The 25614-nt window shown below is 30.4% G+C and overlaps 1 protein-coding gene across 6 annotated transcripts in view; it reads right to left on the bottom strand.

The window, feature by feature from the left end:
- Positions 1-25614, bottom strand: part of LOC132950760 (neurobeachin) — a 258518-nt gene that overhangs the window by 55630 nt on the left and 177274 nt on the right. For all 6 annotated transcript variants that reach the window (XM_061022312.1, XM_061022314.1, XM_061022310.1 and 3 more), the window contains 4 exons: positions 24946-25124; positions 24706-24853; positions 24497-24629; positions 24072-24208 (listed from right to left, as the gene is read on the bottom strand). In XM_061022312.1, the coding sequence (XP_060878295.1) occupies positions 24072-24208; positions 24497-24629; positions 24706-24853; positions 24946-25124 (597 nt within the window). The remainder of the gene's footprint in view (positions 1-24071; positions 24209-24496; positions 24630-24705; positions 24854-24945; positions 25125-25614) is intronic.

Genomic DNA, 25614 nt, shown 5'->3' with positions numbered 1-25614 from the left:
TATGGTGTATTATAAATTCGATTATGATTATTATTAAATGGAGTAAAAAAAAAAAATCGGAAAAAAGGTCGTAAAACTCTCCTCGACAACAATGAACCGAACAAGAAAAATAGTAATAACTTGATTAAAGTCCACTGCCACGCGCGATCCCTGCGGTATATACGTACTATTATTATTATACTTAATATATTTAGACACCGAGCGAGTCGCATCGAACCCCTGAAGCAACTGCGTCGCGTTAAATCCGAATTAATGTGTTTCTCGCCGGAGACAATAATAATAATAATATCGGCTAGCGAACGGCGTTTGACACGGCGTCGTCCGTTCGGGTCTGCGCTTCCATCTATCGCTTTTTATTTTTATACTTAGGTTAACCCCCCTCTCTCACCCTTGTCCAACCATCGAACCCTCGCGGGGTCGGCCACCGAAATGTCATTTTCCGGCTCGCCGGAGCAAATCGCGCGAGCTGGTCGCGAGGGCGAACGGCGCAAACGAAATGAATAATATTATTATAATATGTAATACACAAAATATTTTATAATGTGTATAATATATAATATAATATCTATATATACATATTATTATTACAAACGTACAACTTACGCGTAAAATATTGCTATTAAGTATTATTACACGTCACAGTATTATATTATTATATCGTATGCATATACATACAGGTGACGCATATATACCTAGGTACTATATTAATTATTAATATATATTATAATATTTATAAAGTATACCATTTTATATAGAATCATTTTATTTATCGCACTTAATACGCCAAAATGTATTTTATCTTTCATCTCTAGGTATAGATAGCGAAAGCTAGGAGTACCTTATTGTAATAATAATAGTAATAATAATAAAAAAAAAATATAGAATCATACATATAGAGATTGTCTTTCCCTATATAATTGCGCTGTATACATTTAGAAATTGTCCATGACTAGATGACAATTAAGTTTTTTTTTAAACGTATAATGGGATTTTTAAGCTTTCCTTTATCGTTAAGTGATACAATACAAATATCATACGGATAAAAAATACTTTAAGATTCCTGCGGGTTTAATACAACCATTTAATTTGTATAATATCTAACCTAACCTAGGCTATATTTAATAGTTTTTCATGTACTATATATATGAAAAGGTATACACGTTTGAGAAATACAAACGCCAAACATAAATGGATATTATTCCTTTGTTGGGTACCTACCAAGAAAGCAGTAAAAAAAATCTATAAGAAATGCGAAATAAATGTACCAAATTGAAAAACACCTATAAAATATAAAATAGCAATAAATAATAAATTAATTATGCAACGAGATGGAGAACAAAATACTTTGCTATAGATATTACGCAGCCATCGTAATGACTAATGAGTAATGAAATAATATTATACATTATACGAAGTAGGTATAACAGGAAGACCTAACAAATAAAATAACTTTTATTTTAGTCATATATTTTTTATTTTTTTAAAAAAAACTCGTAATTAGCATCAGTCATCAAAAATGAGATATCAAGATACAAACTATATTTATTTTTTCTGTTAAGTTTTGAAGTTATGTTAACATTTTCTAAAAACTTTAATATATAATATACATTAAATACTATATAGTATTTGAAAAACTAAGGATTTTAAGTACTTTTAACAGTTATTATATCTGCACCTAATCACATCGCGATCATATAAATTTGTGCAGTTACCAATCGTCACCGTTTTTGTAGCACAGATTTCTGATCACTCTCCATAAACATAATAATAATAATATTATACTATTATACTACGTATAGTAAATTTTCGGGGTGTAAGTGTGGGGCGCGGTTTTCGGCCTGCGGGGTCGCATGCGGCGGCATCAGACATGAAAAGGGCTTAGTTACACGGTGGCATTGTATCCCGGTCGGTCCCGTTTTGTGTAAGACGACACTCGATAAATACGTATATATATGTATACATATATAGGTACATAATATAATGTTATATCGGGCCCCGCGTCTTTGTGCCGTGTGCAGTGTATAAGAGTGCCGCCGCCATATAGTTGAGCTCTTTATTTTTATTTTACTTTTTCCCCACTCGCTGATTGACAGCCGCCACTGCGTACGGAGTATGCTCGCGTTATCTTGTAAACCGTATACATATATTATTGTGTGTGTGTGTGTGTGTGGATATATATGTTTATGTATATTATATATTTATATAGGTATATATGGTATAATACGGTGCGTGTCTAGTTGGCCTGTCGGATAGAAAGGGCACAATGATGTGTTTCGGAGGGTCATTTATTTATGTGTGTATGTATACCTACATGATGTTTATATAGGTAGGACTCTGCAAGAATACGACATTATCGTGGTAATATCGGCTACATAAACGCGCATATACGGCGATACGCAGAATATAATATATATAATAAGTAATAACATACCTAATAAATATAATGGCATCATACAAGAGTAATATTATACGCGCGCACTTGGAACAGATTCGAACAACACGTCAGCAGTTTTAACATTCGTTATGGGCCATGGCCCAAGGTGTATCTTAAAATTTTATAGGTAACAGTTTATAAAATAATAATGAGTTTACAATTTGGATAAAATACCTCAACCCTAATACGTACTTCAAGAGGGGTGAAACTTTGCCCAAGAGGAAGGTTTTTTGTAAATTCTGTATATCACTAAAACTTATTGAAAATCAATGTATTTGGGCTTACTACATATTTATAAAAAAATTCAGAACTTCCTGAAAAATTTAAACACAAAATAAATGTGGGTACCATAGTAAAACTACCGACGTTGGGTATTTATCAACCTTTTGAGGGACGAGAAAGGGTTGAGTTATCAAATTTATATGTAACATAATTATTTTATCAAAATAAGGAAAAATTGTGGGGTGGCAAATCAACATTTTAAAAGTACAAAAATAAAGACCCCGTTATAAATTATATAATATTAAAACTACTAGTACCTAAGTGTGATAAATCCACGAATCATTTACCTTAGCTATATTATACTATTATATAATATTCTCTATACCCAAAACGATTCATTAAATATGTCTTAAAGATAATTAAAAATCATAAAATGTCCGTATACAAAACAATTAAGGCTTATCGAAAAATAAAAATAATATTTAGCACGGGCTTGAATAAATTAACTATATTTCAATAACTAACGGATGATCGTGCTTCGGCGAACACTGCACGATACGTAGTATATAGGTACTTATATATTTATTAAACGTTGTATATTATATTTTTATAAAAACATTTACTTAAGTCCATCGGCAGTCCCACAGGCGTATAATTTACTAGGTTTTTATACGTTATATTTGTTAACAAAAAACGGTGGAAATAAACGCAATAAATAAAATTATCACGCCAAAGCAAGTCGGACGGATGCCAAAACGACATTAACCGTCATTAGGTAGTAGTTTCTTGGCCAACAATATTAATTTAGATGCGTTGGGCTTCATGAATTTTACAGCGGAACTCCAAATATAATATTATAATGTAGCCGTAGACTGGTTAAGTAGATGACCGATAAATTTACCGCCTAAGTTTTTTTAAAAATGTATTTGTTGTACACGGTTTAAAAAACAATGAAAAACAATAATAGCGTCTCAGCAGGTTTATATACGGCATTACATATAAGAAAACCTTCATAACATATTACGGAGTGTGAACAGAATTCGTACCGATATCAAGTCATACACAAAAAAAAACAATTTTTTATGGACTTATACATTATATATTATTATCCAAAACGAGTTTTATCTTAGTGTAATTTACACCTCTATAAAATAATAAGCAATTAGTTATCCACTCATCTTTATAGTATATAGCTGTATTCGTTATGATTAATTTTATATACACGTTTTTAAATATAGGTACCTATATATACATATTTGATGTTTGTTATACTTTGAAAGAAAGTAATTGAGTTATATGTGTATTTAGTAAATAGATAATGTATACTTTAAGAGCTTTGCTATTTGTATATTATTTATGTATAATACGTATAGTAGAATATTTTATTATTGTATAAAATCAAAAAAAAAAATAACATATTATAGAACGTTTGGAAAATGTTAAACGACCATATTATTTACAACGCCATTATAATAAATATGTCAAGATATAATAAAGTGAAAAAATATAATTACGCTTATTTCGCCTCAACCAAGAAGTCAGTATATATTTATTATACATATGTATATGCGTATATAAATAAATACAATTGTATGATACGACTTGGAGATATTCGTAAGCAATAATAATTAATAAACCGGTTAAAAAATAAAGGTAAACTGATATAGGGAAAGATATCTAACTATACCTACGCGTATAAAGTTGGGGCGCCGGACAAAGGCGAAATGTCAACCGAAATACTGAAATATTTTTAAAAGATGTCGGGCCCAGATAAAAAAGGTAGTACAGAACCAACATCATATACCAGTCGTAGACGTCTACGCACAACCATCGAGGGACGTAAATTTTACACCTGATATGTTTACATTTTTTTTTTTATTACAAGCCCAACGATATTTAAGGTTTTTTTTATTTTAATTTATCGTTTTTTTTTCAGTTTTTAGCGTCTCTAAAATTAAAAATATATTATAAAGTAGGTGGTAGTTGATGATAATAATGAACAATTTCGTTCATTGTTTATTTTCAATAAACTGCAGATAGTTCATAATAAAATATATTATAGTGTATGATAAAAAACTGAATAATTGAGTAATGACGTTTTAAAGTGTTTTGAAATTGCAAATCATTAAAATATAATACCTATATATATTTTTAGTTATTTTCAACAACATGATTTTAATCATTCATTTTTCCAGTGTGAAGAAAAAATAAACGGAAATCGAATTTAATTATTATTATCAATGAATAATAATATACATATTATTATGTATGTATATTATATTGTATAATACACGTCATACATAAGCATATCTTGAGACTCGCCGTGTTTATCCTCGTACAATACCCGCCCGCCCACATAAGTGCATAACGCACCAATAATATAATAATTCTTTTATACCCTTCTACAGTAAAAAAAACTTCCGAGTTTAATTAACAACTCGGAATTTAAGGTTTTATTTACATATAATATTTTATCTCAATGAACATTGGATACATCTGATTTTACGAAATCACGGTATGAAAATATCTATTGGTAGAATAATAAATATTGAGAGAAAAAATATTTCAGGATAAACTGTATATTCATCATAGGCGATAATAATATTATGATCAACGGTTAGTATAATCATCAATGACTCGGGAAGCAATACGACGAATGCGCCTGCATCGAAGACACTGTACGTGAGGATAGACCTGAAGCAGTATAATATTTTATATTATATTAACAATAATAATAATAATAATTATTATTATTATTATTATTATTATACGCTTGTATAAACATCAAGATTTTGTTTTATCTATTCTCTTCGTTGGTCTGGGGTGAAGGATGCAGATCGCCGTTTACATGTACCCATGGCGCGTAGGTATATATTTATATACAATCTCGTGTTGCAGTGTTACTGATAGAGATATAATCTCTGACGGCGCGTATATACAGGTATGCATATAATATATTATCTAACCATGGTATGACGATTATAATGTTTTTCCTAATGAAATTCGGTTGTTATAAGAAAAAAAAACAACGCAGGTCGATAAAACCCGACGGAATACGTACGTCTGCAGTGCGGAGCGCAGAGTGCCTATAACATAGATGCGTACATATTATTATGTTATATGCATAGGTACCTATATAATAATATACCTGCCTTTACAGCAGACGAGCGAGGAGAAAGATACATAAAACGATAGACGCGATTCGCAACGTCGTTTTTGATTTATACAAGTTACACGTCTGCGCAGCGTGCTGCAGGATGTCTTTTTGCTTTTTATCATTTTATTATTATTATTACATATAGGTAGGTATAAAATGTAATATTATGCACATACACTACACAGTGGAACCTATATAATAATACACGAGTGTTGCAATCGTCGTAAACGCTGATGCTGCAGACCAGCACAGTAACTCGACCAACTTTTACTATGATATACGAATATTTCAAATAAATATAAATTATATTGTGTCCTACTATATATTATACAATATACACTAAGCACACACACACACATAATATATTGGTACCTACCTATATATATATAATATACAATATACATATATAGGTACTATACTAAAATATATGTTCCTGAATATTATATTATGGCAATGAATGTTTAAGTACAACATGTTCTACGTGCGGTTATGTGGTTAATAAAATTGGATGATTGACTATACTCGCTTCCCGCTCAACACGCTTACATGAGCCTGCAATGATCTGTATAATTTTCAAAATCATTATAATATCAACTTCAGTCTACACAATGAAAATACATTATAGAAGTTTCACAGATGTGCACACAATAAAACTGATATATATGTACATATAATTATTACTTCAAAATTGAACACATCTAACACATGCCATTATGATAACTTACTGTTCAATAATAACTTTCTTTGTTATACCACAGAACTCTTAGACTATTACTCTCGATTTATAGGTATTTTGGGACGTAATTCAGTACTTGCAGACAAAAATAAATTGAACAAACCACATATTATGAACGTTTACTAAAAATTCAAATACTATTATTTAAATGTCATCAGAACTATAAATGTATTCAGAAAATAATAAAAGCTATTAAAATACTTCATATGTATAGGAAAACTAATCATTATATAGACACTATAATATATATTGTATAGTTCACTAGGCTTATAAAATTCAAAATTAACATGGAAGTTAAATATAAGGACTTTAGTACTTACGTACCTACCGCCTATATTATACGAACACAATTATGGAAAAATAAACATTATACGTTACATTAAAATTGTATAGGTACGTGCTATAAGAAATATCAAATAAGAAAAAACTAAAATGAATGTAAAAAAATATATAATTAATAAAATACTAGTAAATAGTACTATAAGGACTGATTGTCTATAGCAAAACAATTTTAATCAAAAAAGTACCATTATAAAGTTGGTGAAATAATATAATATATAATATATTATATTGTATGAACTATAAAAGAATATGACAGCGGAATTGAAAACCCTTTATGTAGTATTTACTTTATAAAATAGGTACCTATGTTGCCGGGTGAACGCCAGTGTTAATTATTTTTTCATATCCCGACATTGTGATTACTATTATAGTAGTGTATATTTTACTGATTGGTGTAAAGAACGAGAAAAACGAAATTTAAACTTTAGGTATTAAAAATAAAAAAGTCGACGCACTAATGATGTATGCAAATGTTTGGGTTTTGTAGGTTAACTTAATAATAGTTATTAAAATGCAGTTTGTTTATCAAAGTGGGACGGACCCGTCACCAACTGACAGGTCTTGACGGCCGCACACGCTATACATGCCAAAATTAATGACCCGGTTTCGATTAAATGCCTTTAATTTACACACACACACACAATATTATAACTAGGTAACTAACAATATACATCCACAAGTTCTACGTTTGAAAAATTGTGTTGCAAAAAAAAAAAATAGAAAAAAAAATTCACTGACTTAGATAACGCAAACAGAAAAAAAAATAAACTTATCTAGTTTAAGTTTATGTATAACAAACTATGTTGCAAGTTTAATTAATTTAAAATGGTTACTGGTGTAATATTTAAAAGAATATAAGAATTGTACAACATAAAAATATACCTGCTTGCCAAAAAAATTCATAAAATCTTTTATTAAGTGTTAAAAATAGTTTTAGAATTTTGTACATTATTATTAAGTTTTTACCTTTTAAACTTGTTTTCGGTTTAACTAAACCGTATTAAATAATTAAAAACCAATAATTTTAATAATTTATAATCCTGCTCTTTCCCTTCGTCGATGACATTAATAAAACAAATTTACAATTTTTATACCTTTATATAACAATATATCAATATACATATACTAATGATAAATAATATAATACTTTATATTAATGACAGTAAATTTAAATTAGGTACACCAATTATGTAACCTTGTATAAGACTTAATAATATTAATATTAGGTACCCACCCAGGAGTACATTATGCTACTTCTAATCGTAAAAAGGGTTGCTGAAAGGTATGTAAATAATCTACTTATTAAATCAGTTTTTAAATTCAGTCGTTCAGCCAATTTATCATTTCAAACACGCGAGAGGCGGTGTAAAAATATTATGTATTATAGGGGGAAATAAAGGTAAAACCATATACATGCACATAGGTACTAAATGCAAATAATAACGTAAATATAATAAGTAATTATTAGCGTTTATAGAAAAAATAAAAATAATTAAATACATCAATATAACTGTATAATAATATTATATTCATGTGATAAATAATAACGAATAATCTATTTTACCGCGGACCCTTGATATATCCGATAAAAATCTATAATTTTATGTAAAAATATTATATGAAAATCCAATGGGTTTATGCAAAATGTTCCTTTGAGAATTAAAATAATTGTAGTTTTATAATTTTTGAAACAGATGGTCAAAACAAACAAGTTTCAGAAAAACGGGTCTGTACCTACATATATATATGTGGTGTATATGTAAACGATGTTTATCTTATTTGGAAACCACCGTACTGTGGCTTCTCTCTCGCTCCTTCTTTGTCTTTTTTATGGGTGGAAAAAATAACATGTTGACAGGTCATATATGCATGAAACTTGCAGGCTCAGCTGTCAGATCGTGTAATTACCCGTCCGTTTCATCGTGCAATAGCAATTTTTTTTAATTACTGTGAATAATATACACACACACACACACACATTACAAGACAGGAGATCGAGAAAAAGTATGTGATGTGTGAGCAGAAGTCTCCACACATACACATACAAGAAATAACACACAAATATAAACGGGTTGAAATTCTATAGTGTTTTGCTTTTGCTTATAGCTATTTAAAAAAAAAAAAATTACGCTTACCTGTTATATTATGCATATGAACCATAGCTTATACAAATACAAACTACCAAATCAACTGTATTTATAACAATAATAATACCTACTACGTATATCTAATATAAATACTATATTTTTAATACACCAATCACTATAGTTTATAATAATATATTATATTATAATCGTAGCATTTTTAAACAAAATATGTACAAAAATCCCGTTGGTAACATTTAAAAAAATAACCCAATTCTCAATAAAAAAATAATGCTGTGTACTTAACGTATTATGTATTATATTATTATTTACGCGTTTACTACAATGGTGACGAATGGTATCACCATAGTTATATAGTTTAATAGTTTAATAGTTATATTAGCAATTGATAACAATCAACAACTAACAAGTATGCCGAAAAAAGCATATTGCCAATACCAAATAATAGATCCCCAGATAAAAGAAATATGTTTAAGTATTTACGAGCAAAAATCATAATTAATTAATTTTAATTGATAAAGTAGGTACATAAAAAATGTAATACAATGTTTTTAATGCAATCGAAAATTATAGTTATATGATTTATTAATTATAAGAAATAAAATTTTTTTTATACATAAAAAGATACCACCATCTCCTATTTATTATGATTTATGGTATATATTATAGGGTAGTTATAATGTGTATATTAATATATAGTTTCATTATAAGTATTAGATAACTTCTATAAGATATGATTAATTTACCATTAAATATTCTACTATATGGACAAATATACATATAAATCTACAATTCATTACGTATAGGGATGATGTGGTATCAAATAGCACACATGAATGGCTGGAAGACTTTTTTTTTATACCTACATTTTTTTATTAATCCTTCAACGACGTGTTTGCCGACTATGTGTGTGTGTTTTTATGTTCATCCACCACCGAGCCAATTATTCTCATTCACTCCTCTCGCGATGGCACCAGAAGACTCATAGACCGGTTGAGCGTGCACAAGGCGACCAAGAGGGGAAATATCGTCTGTACGTGTAATTCCGAGAGACGACAGTCATGAAGAGTGTGCTTCTTTTCCCCACTGTTTGCGTTTCTTTGATTTTTTTGTCTTAATGTCGACTCCCCGCAGTGGTCTGGACCCCCCGCCGCTAGCCCACGTTTGATATATTGATGTATATTACACAGAGACACTTTCCTGGGTCCATTGACGTCTTAAGTATACGAACAAAATATGTTCCAAGTATGGTGGAATTCCCGACTGGACGATATAAGAAAATCATTTTTTTTTATTATTTATTATTATATAAATATTTTTTTTTTGTTACTGATTTTTGTTTTATTTATTTTGCAAGTAAAACAAAAATGAGGAATTCTTAACCATTGAAAAAATATATATTTTAATTTCCATTCAATTTTCACAACAATTTAAATGTAAATAATAATCTCGTTAATAATACCAAGATAATATTCTGCTTAAGATTTAAATTTTTGTAGTTCTGAAAAATGTCCTTACTGAAAAATTGAAACAAAACAACTTAAAAAACGTTGAGATAGATTACATTAAAATACTATACACTATCAGAAAAGTATTCATAGAATTATAAAGAAGATAATTTTTGTTATACAACAAGGTGGGTAGATATTATTTTGATTCACTATAAGGATATTCATAAAGTCAAAAATAAACATAAAATATTCCCACGATGACTAATGGTAATTATTAAAATGAAACCTATAGCTAACATCACATATAGTACCGGCGTACCAAGTTATACTATTCACATCAATTAAACAAGATGTAAGCATTAATTATCCTTGGATTCCTATAAAACACTGTATCGTGAACAGTCTTCAAATAAATATTAAAATATTTTTTTAAAACAATAAAAACATCACACACAGTTTGTCTATGCGTCACGAATTTATTGAGCCTTTTAAAAAATATAAAAGTTATAAGAATGTAACGACCAAGATATTTCGACTGCCAACTATATCGTTTAAATATACTAGGTATATCTACATAAATAATATTATAGTAATTGAAACATAAGTAGGTACAATACGTCTACCTAACGTTTTAATAGAAACTTATAATCGAATGTCGTCGAAATATGAGTTATTGATTTCAATACGTCGGAAAAACAAAACAAAGAAAATATTATATTAACCACAAAGATACGTGTAATGAGTGTGTTTCAACAACAGTTCTGCCATAGGAGTCCTATATGATAGGACACAATATAATATTTAGTAACGAAAGTGAAGCAAACACGTACAATTTCAAACGGATTATTAAAAATAATTGTTATCAAAATTATCGCGCTCACATAAAATATAATATTCATTTATGAATAATGAACACAGCGTATTGTTCTCCGAGCGTGTTTTAATTATCAAATCATCTATGGGTGGTCATCGAATCGTTATTGAAATAATTCGTTAATTACAGTGTTCTGGTGCAACCCAAGGTACCGCCCGAAGGCACATGGCGCACACATGACCTAATGTTGATTTATGGCACCCGACCACTATAATCACGTTCACATCTACTTAAACAAACAATTATTCTTAAATGGACCGTCGCGCGCCTTGGCGCAGTCCGGCGATGATTTAAATCGCAAACGATATTATAATATATCCAATCATATTATCAACGACAATGTTAACAAAAAATAATGTACACAAAATTTGAATCATAATTTATGGGCATATTGGTACCTCCTCGTCAAGTTTATTTGGAGAAAAATTCGTTAGGACTGTGTGTTCAACAAATCATCAGTTACGCATAAAGTGCACGCCACGCTAGTTTTCTTGTAGGTAATAACTTTTCAATTATCACCATCGGCACCGGTTCTCAGACGCACCCGATAACTGGACAACGTCAAAACTCATAAATCCTAATATCTTTTACTCTACCGGTTGAAATACGCCCATACATTTTATAATGGATGTGTGTGTGTGTATTTTTTATTTTATTTTACATAATACGGAGTGAGTTCCGGTAAACCTTAATTCAAACAGTTTTTATATTTTATACATAGGTACATCAATTCAAGAAAAAAGTTTTAATATTGTAAATTATAAAATACATACATGAAGTGTTGAACGAAGGCGTAGGGTTGTTTCTATATAAAAACCTTGTAATTTTTCCTTGGGTCATTACACTACAAATTATAATAGAACCAAACGAATTTAATAATTTGTTTTAATAGTTTTTTCTTTCGAAGGAAGGTTAAAATTTAGATTTAAAATTGTGTTAAAACTAAAATCTGATCTATAATATTTATGTTTAAGAGTAGGTACAGAAATTAATAACTAAGACTACATTATAAGTACTGCTGTTCAATATAGGTACCTACATAGTAAATAATTGTTATTAATAAAATTAAATAAGTAACCAATAATAATAAGCTGTAAGTTTTGAAAAAAAAAGCTATTATAATTGAATTATAATTTATTTATTGTTATTATTATTACTATCATAATTATTCAGAAGAAATACTATTATTTTTTAATGACCATTGACTATAAAATAGTAGTAAGGTAATTGCAATTTGTTTCCACAAACATAATGTGAATATTTAAATAAATAATATTCAATAACTCAGTATCAGATATTCTGATCATATAATTATATACTTTTTAATTAAAACAGTTATATTATTGTCAACTTATTTATTATTAATAATCTATAATGATCGAGATCATAATTCATAATCACTTAAATAGGAACAAATTAATCAGGTACTATTTTTTCGAAATTAATCATCGATATATTTGTAAGTGATTATGCGATAATTATACAATATTTTTAAACGTTATTTTTATTATAATTACAATATTACCTATTATTGTTAGCTGAATTATTTGCTCACACACAATTTAAAATTTCAAGAAATTATTATATTAATGGTGCGATATATATAATATATTCGTTGTTTAATAAAGTATTTAAAATGTAATACTTAGTTTAGCGCCACTACATATACATATATATAAATATTATATATTCATAGTAAAAAAGTTGTACCGGACAAAGAATACGTGGGTATACTAAACATATATCATAATTTGAATAAACGAAATCGTATCAGCCGTTGAAACGGGACGATATCGTATCTTTAAGACGTAACAAAAACAATCGTATAATAATGGGCCGCAGGTATGATTTCAGATCTCGATAGGTGGGCGAAGTCTCGTAATATGCATATTATATGTAATAATGGATAGCTGGGCGCTTGTGTTGACGGAACATTCATACCTATACATGTATTATTTAAATACGTATTGATATGTATATATATATATATATGTGTGTGTGTATGTGTGTGTGTGTGTTTTTATATTTTAATAAAACTACCCGCAGCGCTAAGTTTTTGACCACATATGCCGTAATTAATTTGAAATATTAACATATACGCCCATCGTTATACGGTCTTGCATGCGTAGAAAAACAGTCTTCGGGCTTGTCGGATTGTTTGTTTAATTTCACAGGCGAACGGCTATGGAACGAGCCACGGCGGCAGTCATACGGCACAAGGTCAGAGATTTATGTACTATTATCGCGTCGGGTCATCGACGAACTCCTGTAGAGCCAAAGGACATTCTAAGACATAAGATCCTCACAAAATATTTGGCTGTTATGGTGTACACGGTATTAAATTAGATATGACACGGACGTATTTTATTTTTTGTTTTGAAATTTATACGTTTTGTTTTGTTTTTTACTACCAATCTTCTCCGTAAAGTATAATAATTAAGGCTTTTCACTGTTGTTTCCGGTGAACAATCTATACATTATTACTTATGTAATTTATAGATTATGGCTAGATTCCACTGGTGGAATCCGATACTGTGTGTCGACCGAAAAATCATCCGGATAACAATAAACACGGTTGTCGGAAAAGGTTCGCGAAATGTGTTCATGCATTCAGGTTATTTGATTAAATTACTGAGTTATAGGTAATTCAAAACTATGTCTAAGATATAACCAAACCATAAAACCCATTATATTACGAAAACACCGCGCAGGTGCAGTATTTCGTTAATACTGGACACATTACTATATTTTATAGACATACAGCACTTTGCAGACCACATTTACACGTGATTATATAGAATACTATAACAATAACAATTATTATTACAAGACATCGACATCATTATCGTCGCAATGCATTCAAATTACGAGTGAGGGACAATTTCTTAGTTCTAATAAGCATTTTTATAATTATTAACAACCAAAATTAATTAAATGTAATATAAGCATAGGTAACTAATTATAATGAAAAAAACTGTTTGTTAATATCAAAAAGAAAAAATGCAACCAAATTATGAAAACTAGGTATATTATAGTCTTAAGACACCCGGTGTCAATGTAATTTTGTTCACAAAAATACGCTTTACGGTAATAATGATCCAAGCTGTTCTGTAGAATCAACCAAATTTGATAATTTTTTTTTTAACTAATAGTAAGTAATAGTATACAAGCAGCGTCGAACTCCGTTTTTCAATATTTATAATCTCTAACTTTATAATATGTCTTCAAAAATAATACAATTTTAAGCGTTTTTTTTAATAAATTGTATTATAACATTATTTGAAATCAAATAAAAAATCGGAGCTTAATGTGGCATGTAGAAAGCATTCTTCTTTCAGATAAAAAATTTTAGCTATCAAAATTCCACAATTCTACAAGGCCTAAGAATTATTCCCGTGGAATAATTTTTTCGATGCAATACACTCAATCAACCCCCATAAATAGGTATCGGGTAGTAGACTAGTGCACAAATATTATAATTAAGGTGGCAACTAAAATATAGGTAATATTTAATTTTCAAACTTTATAGAAATTTATATTTTTTATAAAATTTGATAAACAGGTTTCGGGCCTTTCTTAAACAGAAATATTAAAAAATAATAATACTCGCAATAAGTCGTATATCCGCATCTGCAGCAATAAAACAAAACGCAAGGGGTGTACAATATATTGCAATTCATAACAACTCAAATAAAATACACGGTTTTCCACAAAATGTACACATTGGTACATAATAATTTCAAGTTTTTTTTTATATGGTTTAAAAATTAATTTTAAAAATGTACCCCCCGCGGTACCCTTAAACTGATTTACCACCAGTATAGTATTGTATAGTATACGAACCGCGGGTTGTAAATTGTTTCTGAAAAACTGCTGAATTTTGATCACACACCGGCTCGCGAATAATATAATAGGCATGACGACGGTGTGTAAGGCAATATAAAATTATAAACGGACGAGCGGATATATATATATATATATATATAATATTATAATATTGTGTATAATAATGTGTATGCGTTTTTTACGATCGCACAGACAACGATCTGGTGGGCCGCTGAATGGATAGTTTTACGCCCTCGCCTTGTTTGTTTTTATTTGACCGGTTAATAATTTAATGGCACAAGACTGACTGTGTGCGCAATGTTGATTATTATTATAATAAAAATAACAGTAATATAATAATAAATTGTTTCTGAACGTCTGGCCCCTGGGCGCTGGACATGGGGTTCTCTTAATGACGCCACACAGAACCATTCATCATCCGATCCGGTCGCAACCAGACCGAGTTCCTATGTATATACGTGCGCACGCGTGTGTGTATGTGTGTATGTGTGTATATATTATATAGATTCATTCTGCTATCATATAATATATGCTCGGAATATTATCATTTAAATTTATTCGTTCACCGCATTGATTTAGGTATACATGGTGCTGAAGACGCCATCGTATATTATTAGGATCCCGACTATTTACAAATGTCCGTAGTATATTATAATATTTTATTTCATTATTAGTATTTGGTTTTAATTGTCCGTACCTATAATTTGGCCCACAGACTGCAGTGAATATACGCTATATCCTATTTTATTATATTGTATAATTAAAGCATTATTAAACATGTGTACCTACAGCCGATAAATATATTCATCGACTTAAAATAATGATCATTTAATTTATATCATATATATGTATACCTACCTACCTATTCAAATTATTATATTTAAGAAATCATGATATTATTCCCATAATTATTTTCAATCATTATTTTATATGAATACTATTCAAAACAACATACCCCAGGCAGTTTATTAGTTCTTAAGTATAATAATAATACATCAATATCAGTTTATATTACACTAGCTGTACCTATAGCCGACTACGCCCGGAAAAAAACGAACAAGCATTATACGGCGCTATATCGGTGTATTTTGGCTTAGTGTACCAGCTCAGTTAACGTGCAAATCACTATTTGAACTAATTCGGAACGTAGCGGATTAGATATAGCACTTGGTATATTGTGTTAAATAGTTTAAACTACTATCTAAACTTTCCTATGCAGATATCTCTATAACTTCAATCTCTGAAACTTTCGTCAAAAACGGTCGAGTATTTGTTGAGCCTATATAAGCTATAATAGCTATACAAACATATGGAGGGCAAAATATGTATACAAAATAAATAACGATTCGATTTTCTTGAGCCAAAACTAAATTCGTGAAAGAGCCATTCTATAGTAATAGAGATAGAAAAAATATAGAAGCTAAAACACCCTCCGAGTCCCAAGGAATCTATTGATATAACTTTTATTGAAATTGATCCAGTATAGTTTCTAAGATAAGCGCGTTCAAACATACAAACTCTTCAGATTTTAGGTTTCTAGACATTATAAGAATACCTTATATCCCCGTTGTATCCGTCCATTAATTACCAGTGCATATAGTTACGATTGTTTGTATTTAGATTGTATAACCGCAGTAAGTACCTACTAATCAAAGTTCATAAAAGCCAATATTAAAAAATATCAAAATATATAAGTAGGTATCCATCAAATATATAGACTCATATAGTAGCCAACATAAAAAAGGCTCGCAGAGTCATGAGCTTTTCTAACTTGCTTAATACTAATATAGATAATATTATCATAAATCCCAACGCTATATGTATATATATGCATGTATAATATATTAACATATAATATGAATAAATATGTACCTATAATTAAAAAGATATAATAATGTGCGCTTTGTATTAGATATCCAACCTCCTCCCAAAAATAAATTCGTCTAGAGATGCCAATGCGGCTATATAGTAACGCGATTGCAACGAAAAAAAGGTGGGTAAGTGGATGTCGCTCTGCTGTACAGTTGGTTACAAGTGGGTCACTGTAATGGATGGTGTTAAATTTGAATTCAATGATATAAATATATAATATCATTGTATAAGAAAAACGATTCTGAGCAAAAACGGTCCGTCAGCCTATGATATTACCAAGTATATTTGATGATATTATAGTGAATAAAGTAACTTATATATAACCTATTAACACGGAGTCTTGTTTTAAATTTTCAATCCTTAGCTATAAGAGTTGAACATTTTATACATTTTTAACTACAAAATAATTATTAAATTATAAATTTGATAAATTTTGTCAAAATTTGAACTTTAAATGCTTATAAAAAAAATTGTGCCTATGCATTTTTAATATTTTTCAACTGCTATTAGAACGATATATCAGGAGCCTTATATTAAATTTTCACGCTTTTTTACCTAATAAATAAAATTTTATTGATATTTAAAGAAAAAAATTAAAAAAATTGAAAACTGACAATGTCCGTAAACAGTTCAAAAAGAGTCAAATTATTTTCAAAAATTTATCGTGTATAGAAAATACTAATACAAACATTCAGTGAAATTTTCAAGTATCTACAGTCATACGTTTTGTAATTACAACAAAATAAGAATATCGTTACATGAACATGAGATATCAAGTGAATATCAAATGTTGTAAAAATATGAATTTCAAACGTTCATAAAAATTTAATTTAAGTTTCTTGTGGACATTTTTTTTTTTTGATAAAGGTAGACAAACTTATGGACAATCTTGTATTACATTTAAAATCTAAGATTTAAAAAGAAAAATTTTGATGAATTCTTAAATCAAAATAATTTGCTAATTTTCATGATTTTTCCGTATTTTGTCAAGATTTGAACTTTAAATGCTTATAAATAAAAACTGTGACTAAAGATTTTTAATTTTTTTCATCTGTCTTTGAAACAATAACCTATTAAATTTTCAAGCTTTTTTACCCAACAGATAAAATTTTATTGATATTTATAGAAAAAAAAAACTAAAAAAAATGGAAACTGAAAATGTCTGTAATAACAGCTCAAAATAAGTCAAAATATTTGGAAAATGTTATGGTGTATAGAAAATGCTAAAATAAACATTCAGTCAACATTTCATGTACGGTCATTTGTTTTAGAGTTGCACAAAAAACCCAAATCGATTTTCTCAAAAACAGATTTTGCGTAAAAACTCCCGTTTTCCCTTAATTTTTCTTTTGTTTTTCACGTCACGTTTGAAAACTACTGAGAAATTTTTACTTTTGACCCCCCAAAGTACCAACTAGATTCACTTTCCTATCAGAAAGGTTACTGTTGAAGAAAATCCAAGCACTTTTACTATCCTAAAAGGTGATAACAGACACAAAAAAAAAACACACATTATTATAAAATCAATACATTCATCGCTTCGCTCAGAATCTAAAAGGTAAAACTAATGTTACTAGGCTTTTTTTTTCAAAAACAGTTGTATTGACGTAATTTAAATTAATTACGATTTGGTTGCTATGAAGTAATATAGAACACTAAACCAATTTTAAACTTAACATTGTGTTCTATATATTATATATAATATATATAGGTAAAGTAGAGATTCGTGGTTACCTGCTTAATTTTGTTATTTATTTTGAATTTGCATAATATGTTTATGATAAAATTGAAATAATGTACATACTAACATATTATTTTAATGAGTTGTCTCACAGTGGAGCAACAACGCACAACTGTCAGACGCATCTCACGTGTCCACCGTTTCTTATTGGAATATAATAAATAATGGCCGAAAATTTAGTTAAAATGCCCCAGCACAGCGTGCAGTCCAGTAACTCATAAATCAAACATTGTTGCGACTACTTATACATTTAGTAAACACTAAACATGAAACCTTACGATTTTTTTTTTCAGATCACCTTTCATTATTATCGTGTTCCAAATTGAACAAAATATTTTATGAAATCATCTGTCATTTGTAGCGATAGAAATCGTAGTTTCGTATATATAGTACCAGTTTATATTAAAATATTAAAACGATGTTATATTGTTATGGCGATTGCCTATTTAAAGTAAATACTCACAATTCAAATAACAAAGTTAAATGGGTAACCTAGCTATTTAAATTAATTGCAATCCAATAATATGCTATAATCATTGTTTCACAATGAAATCAAAAAAAGTCATAATAATAGCCATATATTATACAAAATTCGTGTAGATCCCTATACCCCTTAATGTAATTTTTAAAATATTCGCAGTGAAAATATCTATTAATCGTGATTATATAGTTAAATAGGTAATAATATTTATTCTTGTATTCCTATGGATTAATAAATGTTATAAATTATATTATTATGTATATATATTAATTTGTTAGTAATACTTAACTCTACACTTTTTGACTAAAGAAATATCTTTTAATATGTTTGTATAATAATTATCCGTTTATATGGACGGATAATATTAAAACGACGGTGCACATATTTTTAGTTGTAATGTTTTACTAAAAAAAAATATTATTTTATGACATTACAGTAGATTGGTCGTATATATAAAACAAATAATAAACTCAACCAACCGAGATTTATCTCATCGTCGAGAATCTGAATAAAAAAATTATTAATTGTCAAAACAAAATAAAAATTAACTAACGATATCATATACAAGCACTTTTACAGGCGATGATCAAGAAGCGTCGCCGAATCGAGAACAGGTTGTTGGAGAAATAAATCCTATGCCCCCCCCCCCCCCCAAAGCACTAAACGCCACGTATCCCGTCGAGAGGCGCCATTTAGTCATACACTCCAGCAGCGTTCAGCCACGAATATTTGTTTATCCTCTATCCTATCACTCCTTCCCCGGTTCTATATTATTCGTATCGCTTATTTTACTTTTGTATTTAAAATAAATATATACACTATATGTAGGTATATACCTATACCTATATATGCATATCAACCTACAATATTTCATCGTAAATATTACCACGTTAATTAATAACATGGCGTTACCCCTTATACACGTACGCTTATTATTATACAAGCATGTTCCATGTACCTACAACGTTATTATTATATTTGTCTGTGACGCAATTTCCCATAAAACGTATTATAGCCTGCAATTTAACATAATATTTTACCCGGCGAGCGAAAATATATATTTTCAGGTGCGACCTGTATTTGAGTATAGGTACAGCGTGGTACGCGTATATGTGCACAGTGCAGCGTACCTAGTCTAACAGCGAATCTAGTCTACTCTTAAGGCTGACAGCGAATGAATTCGATTACACAAAATGGATTTCTAGCACTATTAAATTTATTATTATTATATTGTGTTAGAGGTGTATACATTGGACGTCCCCGCAGTGAGAAATTAAATATACATCGTTACAACTTACAACCATTGTACATATCTACATATATTACCCATATCAATCGTCTATTTTGTTTTTTAAAATTTATTTCAGTTATATATATTCATGCAAACAGCGATGATTCATCACGCCGTGCTCTTTAAGAATTATAAGCAATTGTGATTTGGCTATATGAATTGGTACTATATGTGTGAATCGTTTTTAAAAAACTGTCCGCAATTATTTGTTGAACGTTCGATTAAAAATAATACGTATTTCCATCGTTGAATAAATATTAAATATATTATCACTGTAAACACGCGATTATAATTACCTCACTAAAAATTTAGTTTTACAATTTGGAGGTGAGAATATCGCGGATCATTGAGTTAAGAAGACATTTTTTGTTAAATACGGTTTTATAAAAACGTTTATTTCAGTTTTTGCAATGTAAATTATATAGACACGGCGGTAATCATGTAAAATGTATTATCCGTGATTAGTGCAGTAATTATTAAATCGACGTTTTTGAATTTAATAAATCCGCCGAACACGGTACAGACTCATTTCAACTTGAAAGCACACTTGTACTGATATTACGGTACAGGTGTCAGGTACTCGTAGCAAAATCATCATTTTAATAGAAACGACTTTTTAAAAAAATCTCTAAAACTCTATTGATCTCAGAAAAAGTGCGATGAGCCACGATTATAAATGCAAATAACTGATATTACAGTTTTTTCGATTTTGAATAAACACGCAATATAACCAATGTTGGTTTTCGTAACTGCAGGACCCCTTTCTTCGTGTTGGTATAATATCTTGTTAATATCAATTCCGTTTTCCAGTGTACACAAGTCGTAGATAAATCGTAAAAGAGCTTGCCGACGGCGACTGCTGATATTTTCGTACACAAATGGGTATTTTTTTAGTTCACGGCTGTCGTCCAATCGTCAGACTACAATAACGAGACTAGGCGTAAAACTAATTAGCTATAAGTAATCTGCTTAATGTTTTTCGTCCCTCGTTCGCTGCTACTCGGCTTCGTCGGTCATCTGTATTTGTATACTATATCATAACTTCGACGCGGCCTGCAGTATAATATAATATAAGTCCGTCGTTTACACGCAAAATCGCGGCTGCCCCACAGGAGCGACACGCATATTATAATTCAGTCTGTATTGGTCGTCTGAGACACTCGTCTCGTAATTGATTCTACCGAAATATATAATATTATATTTCTTCAACGGTAATCTACGCGCGTGTGTGTGTCCAAACAGTAGTGTTTGACAGACACATGACGGTGGCCTCAAGTCATAATAATATGGATAGTAACGACGAGACGACGTATAGGCCTCTTCTCGATGCCCCGCTATTATATACTATTAAAGGTATAGACGTTTATAAAATATATATATATACCTATATATAATATAATATAGTGAATTACAATAATTTCACTATTTATCATCGAACCCGCGTAAACATATTTCCTGCGCATACATGGTCTGATCGGACGATCAACCGCCGGTATATTGTATATAATATAATATATGTATTATTATACTATATATACGACGATGAGTTATGGCTATCGGATATGCAATAACCTATCAATATTTTACGTCAGTCAATTATTTATGTTTACCATTAGGTTTAAATACGGCTGGCGCATCACTCGCTGTTTTTATGGACACCACCGTGTGGTTCACATATATCTAGCCAGGTATATACCTGCCGATAAATACACGCAGGAGCAATCGGTTTCGTCATGGAAAATATTGTTTAACAGTAGCTGAACTCGGATTTCTAAAATGCCACGCGTATTATTAATATAATATATAAGTATAATAGATATAGGTAGTAGGTACCTAATATATTTATATATATATAATATGGATACATGCGCATACGTTTAATATTTGTGTAAGCAAATTGTGTTACATTGTATTTTTTTTTATTTTTACTTTCAGAACACAGTTTTTAGTGTTTAAAATTTTTAGTAGGTACATAGATAAGAATCACATGCAAGTAATATCAATATTCTTTATATAGTCGAACGTAGGAATACCATAAGTAGTCCGTTTCTAAAATCCATAACCATGAATTTATGAAATATGAGTGTATAATAATATATACACTAGCACAATGCACTGAGTGGCGCAAATCACCAGATGCGGGGGGGGGGCACTTGCTTCTCCCCCTTCCCCAGAAAACCCATTTAAATAATAATAATTTTATGATAGGTTTGTGTGTTCATGATGGGTCCTAGCAACTGATAAAGGTTGTATAATTATATTGTAAATGCAATATTGTATGATTAACTCATAAAGATTAATGATGCTATTGGGGGTGCCGACTACAGGTAGGTAAAAGTCTAGGTTTGCTCCCTACAAAAATATAATAATTTGCGCCACTTTCTGCACTAATAAATAAATATTGTAGATAAGTAGATATTTAAAACTTGTCCTACTTAACCTATACGAGACAAACAAAAAGTGTACATTTACTTAAAATATATTATACCGGAGTATATCGATTCGACATTTTAAAACGATTTATGCGATCATCTAGATTCAAATTCAATTATATCAAGATTCATTTAATGAACAGCTAAACACGTTGAGTCGTTAAATATTATCAATGCATTTTTAAAAATTCATCAAAATACCACTGAAAGTTTAATTGTGCAGAAAGAAATCGTGAACAGCTGGTGCGTGTTATAAAACATTTTCAATATAAGAATTCATTCGTGATTAAGTCCCCTGTATAATATAATATATTGACAAACATAATGAACGATGGGACGTCCAATACAATCCATACAACAATGATCACCAAGAAAAAATTCTTCAACGTGCATGACATTGATTTATTATAGTTTTGCAAAGATCAATTTACATCAAAAATTGGTGTAGTTAAAGCATTTATTTGTCCAAAACCAAGGCCGATAAGACTTGATTTCTATTGAATGTAATTTACATTCTTTTGAATGTTTACTAAGTAACCAGTAGGTATACCTATAAACATATCAGTAGGTACTTATAAAATGAAAAAATATACATATTCGCAAATTCGTAATCGTAATAAGGACAAAATAATCGATATCATGTAAATTTGCCTTCATATTGTTTCAATTGTCTACCATGACCATGTTTAATAATCCACTAAAGTTTAATTTGTAAATACGTAAAAAATACAATTTTCAATATTATTTTATAACACTGATTAGTCCAATATCTACATAAGATAATATATAAATCTAATACTCTAATAGGTAAATTCTAAATCTTAGTACCAGACCTGGGTCAAACGGAACGTTCTAGCTGTTCAGTGTTTAACATATAGTTTGGTTAAGATGCATAATTTTGAAGGGACAATGCCACAATAATAAGCATTTAACCGTAAATGTTTAAAGACCTACTAAATACGTTGTATATATAGTCATTGATTTCGTTGTACAATTGTCCATATGCGAATAATTGTTTGAATGCAAACAAATATACAAATCTATCCATCATGAATAAGCCAATACGTTTATAGAATCAAGATCTTACCTCGGGATCGAGTTTTTTGAATTCAGGATCATCTTCGTCGACCTCAAAGTACAATTCTGCAGATGTTATGGACACGATACCAGGTGCAACAACTCCAGCCGATATTAACGACGCTCTTGTGCTGATGTTTACTGGCCCTACACGAAACAATCAATAACACTCTCTATAAACTGATATGAAAAAAAAATAATAATATTCCAAATACGTGTAGGTATCCTAAAACACTGCGTATTATATTCTTAAATAGATTTGCCGCGTAATAAAAATATATATATCCATCAATGAGAGGGGGGAGGGGGTAGATGGCAGTAACATAACACAAGTCATACCTTATAGATTATATGTGTATATATTCTATAGGTTTGAGCATAATATTATTATATAGTCGAATTTCGCGGTAAATATGCTAAGCGATGTTCACTTACCAACGAGGTCAGCGTCTAGTTCTCTGTCATCAGTCATTAATTCCGAATCATCGAGTAGGTCGGATGACTGACTGCCCGGACCGCTTTGGGTGCTCATAGCCACCAGTTGAGCGTGAAAAACTTCTTCTCTGGCCTGAAATAACAACGAACACGCGTGGGTGTTAATCGAACCGAAACGAAATCCAGATGATAATATTAGGTCCAAATACCTGTAGTATAGCGTCTTGCGGTGCACCGTGTTCTAATGCAGCCTTTAAAGTTGCTTCCGGATGGGTCGTTCCCCGCGGATTGGGCACAAACCGTTTGCGCCGCCTCGCGTCGTCCTCCCACACGTCCAATTTCCAAAACTGAGACATTCTAAACGAACAGTGACGATGGTGTCCAGTGTGAAAAACAATAATTTAACGTCGAATACTATGCGCGGGAAACTACCGCTGTAAGGTACTGACCTTATGGGAATGTTCTCGTGTAGATAGCCCCAAGCACCGTGTTTATTGGACAATATGTTACAGATTTTGTCCAGAATGCGACTTGCGACCACGCTGTCGCGACGTCTCGCTGCCGTTATCAGGTGATCGCACATTTTCTCTTCTTCGCGGCGTTCCAGCGTTGTCAGAGCACAGTGGGCCTAAAATATAAAATAAAATATAATAGTAAATTGTGTGACAAGGGCGGGAAGTGAGCTATTTCAGTCGCGGGCGACGTGTGCGGCACGAGCCGCAGCCTTCCTGCACGAGTCACACATACTATTTTTTGTCACGCCTCTGCATTCATCAATAACGGCAAAGGTAATGCAGGGATCTATGCAACAACCAGACCATAATTCTACGACAACAATATTTCATGAAAGAAACGATTTGGTTTTATTTATTTTAAACGTCACGCATGGAGGTTATCATGTGAATATAAGATGTACCTAACCAAAAGTGTATGTTGTGTAAGGACCGTGGTATAGATTTCAGTATCTGATTGTGCAGGGGATACGCGCGTGATATGTGCGCCTAGCACTTTTGGGGATTTCCATTTTACCAACCCGCACTGTTGGAGTTTTCCACTTTACCGCTCGGCACTAATAGGGATTCCACCCGCTGCATGGAATAAAAAGGACGCTTTCCAAC

The sequence above is a fragment of the Metopolophium dirhodum genome, chromosome 8 (genome assembly GCF_019925205.1).
Source record: "Metopolophium dirhodum isolate CAU chromosome 8, ASM1992520v1, whole genome shotgun sequence".
In the NCBI taxonomy this organism is placed as follows: domain Eukaryota; kingdom Metazoa; phylum Arthropoda; class Insecta; order Hemiptera; family Aphididae; genus Metopolophium; species Metopolophium dirhodum.
Note: the sequence above shows the minus strand (reverse complement) of the source record. Positions and strands in the feature narration are given on the sequence as shown.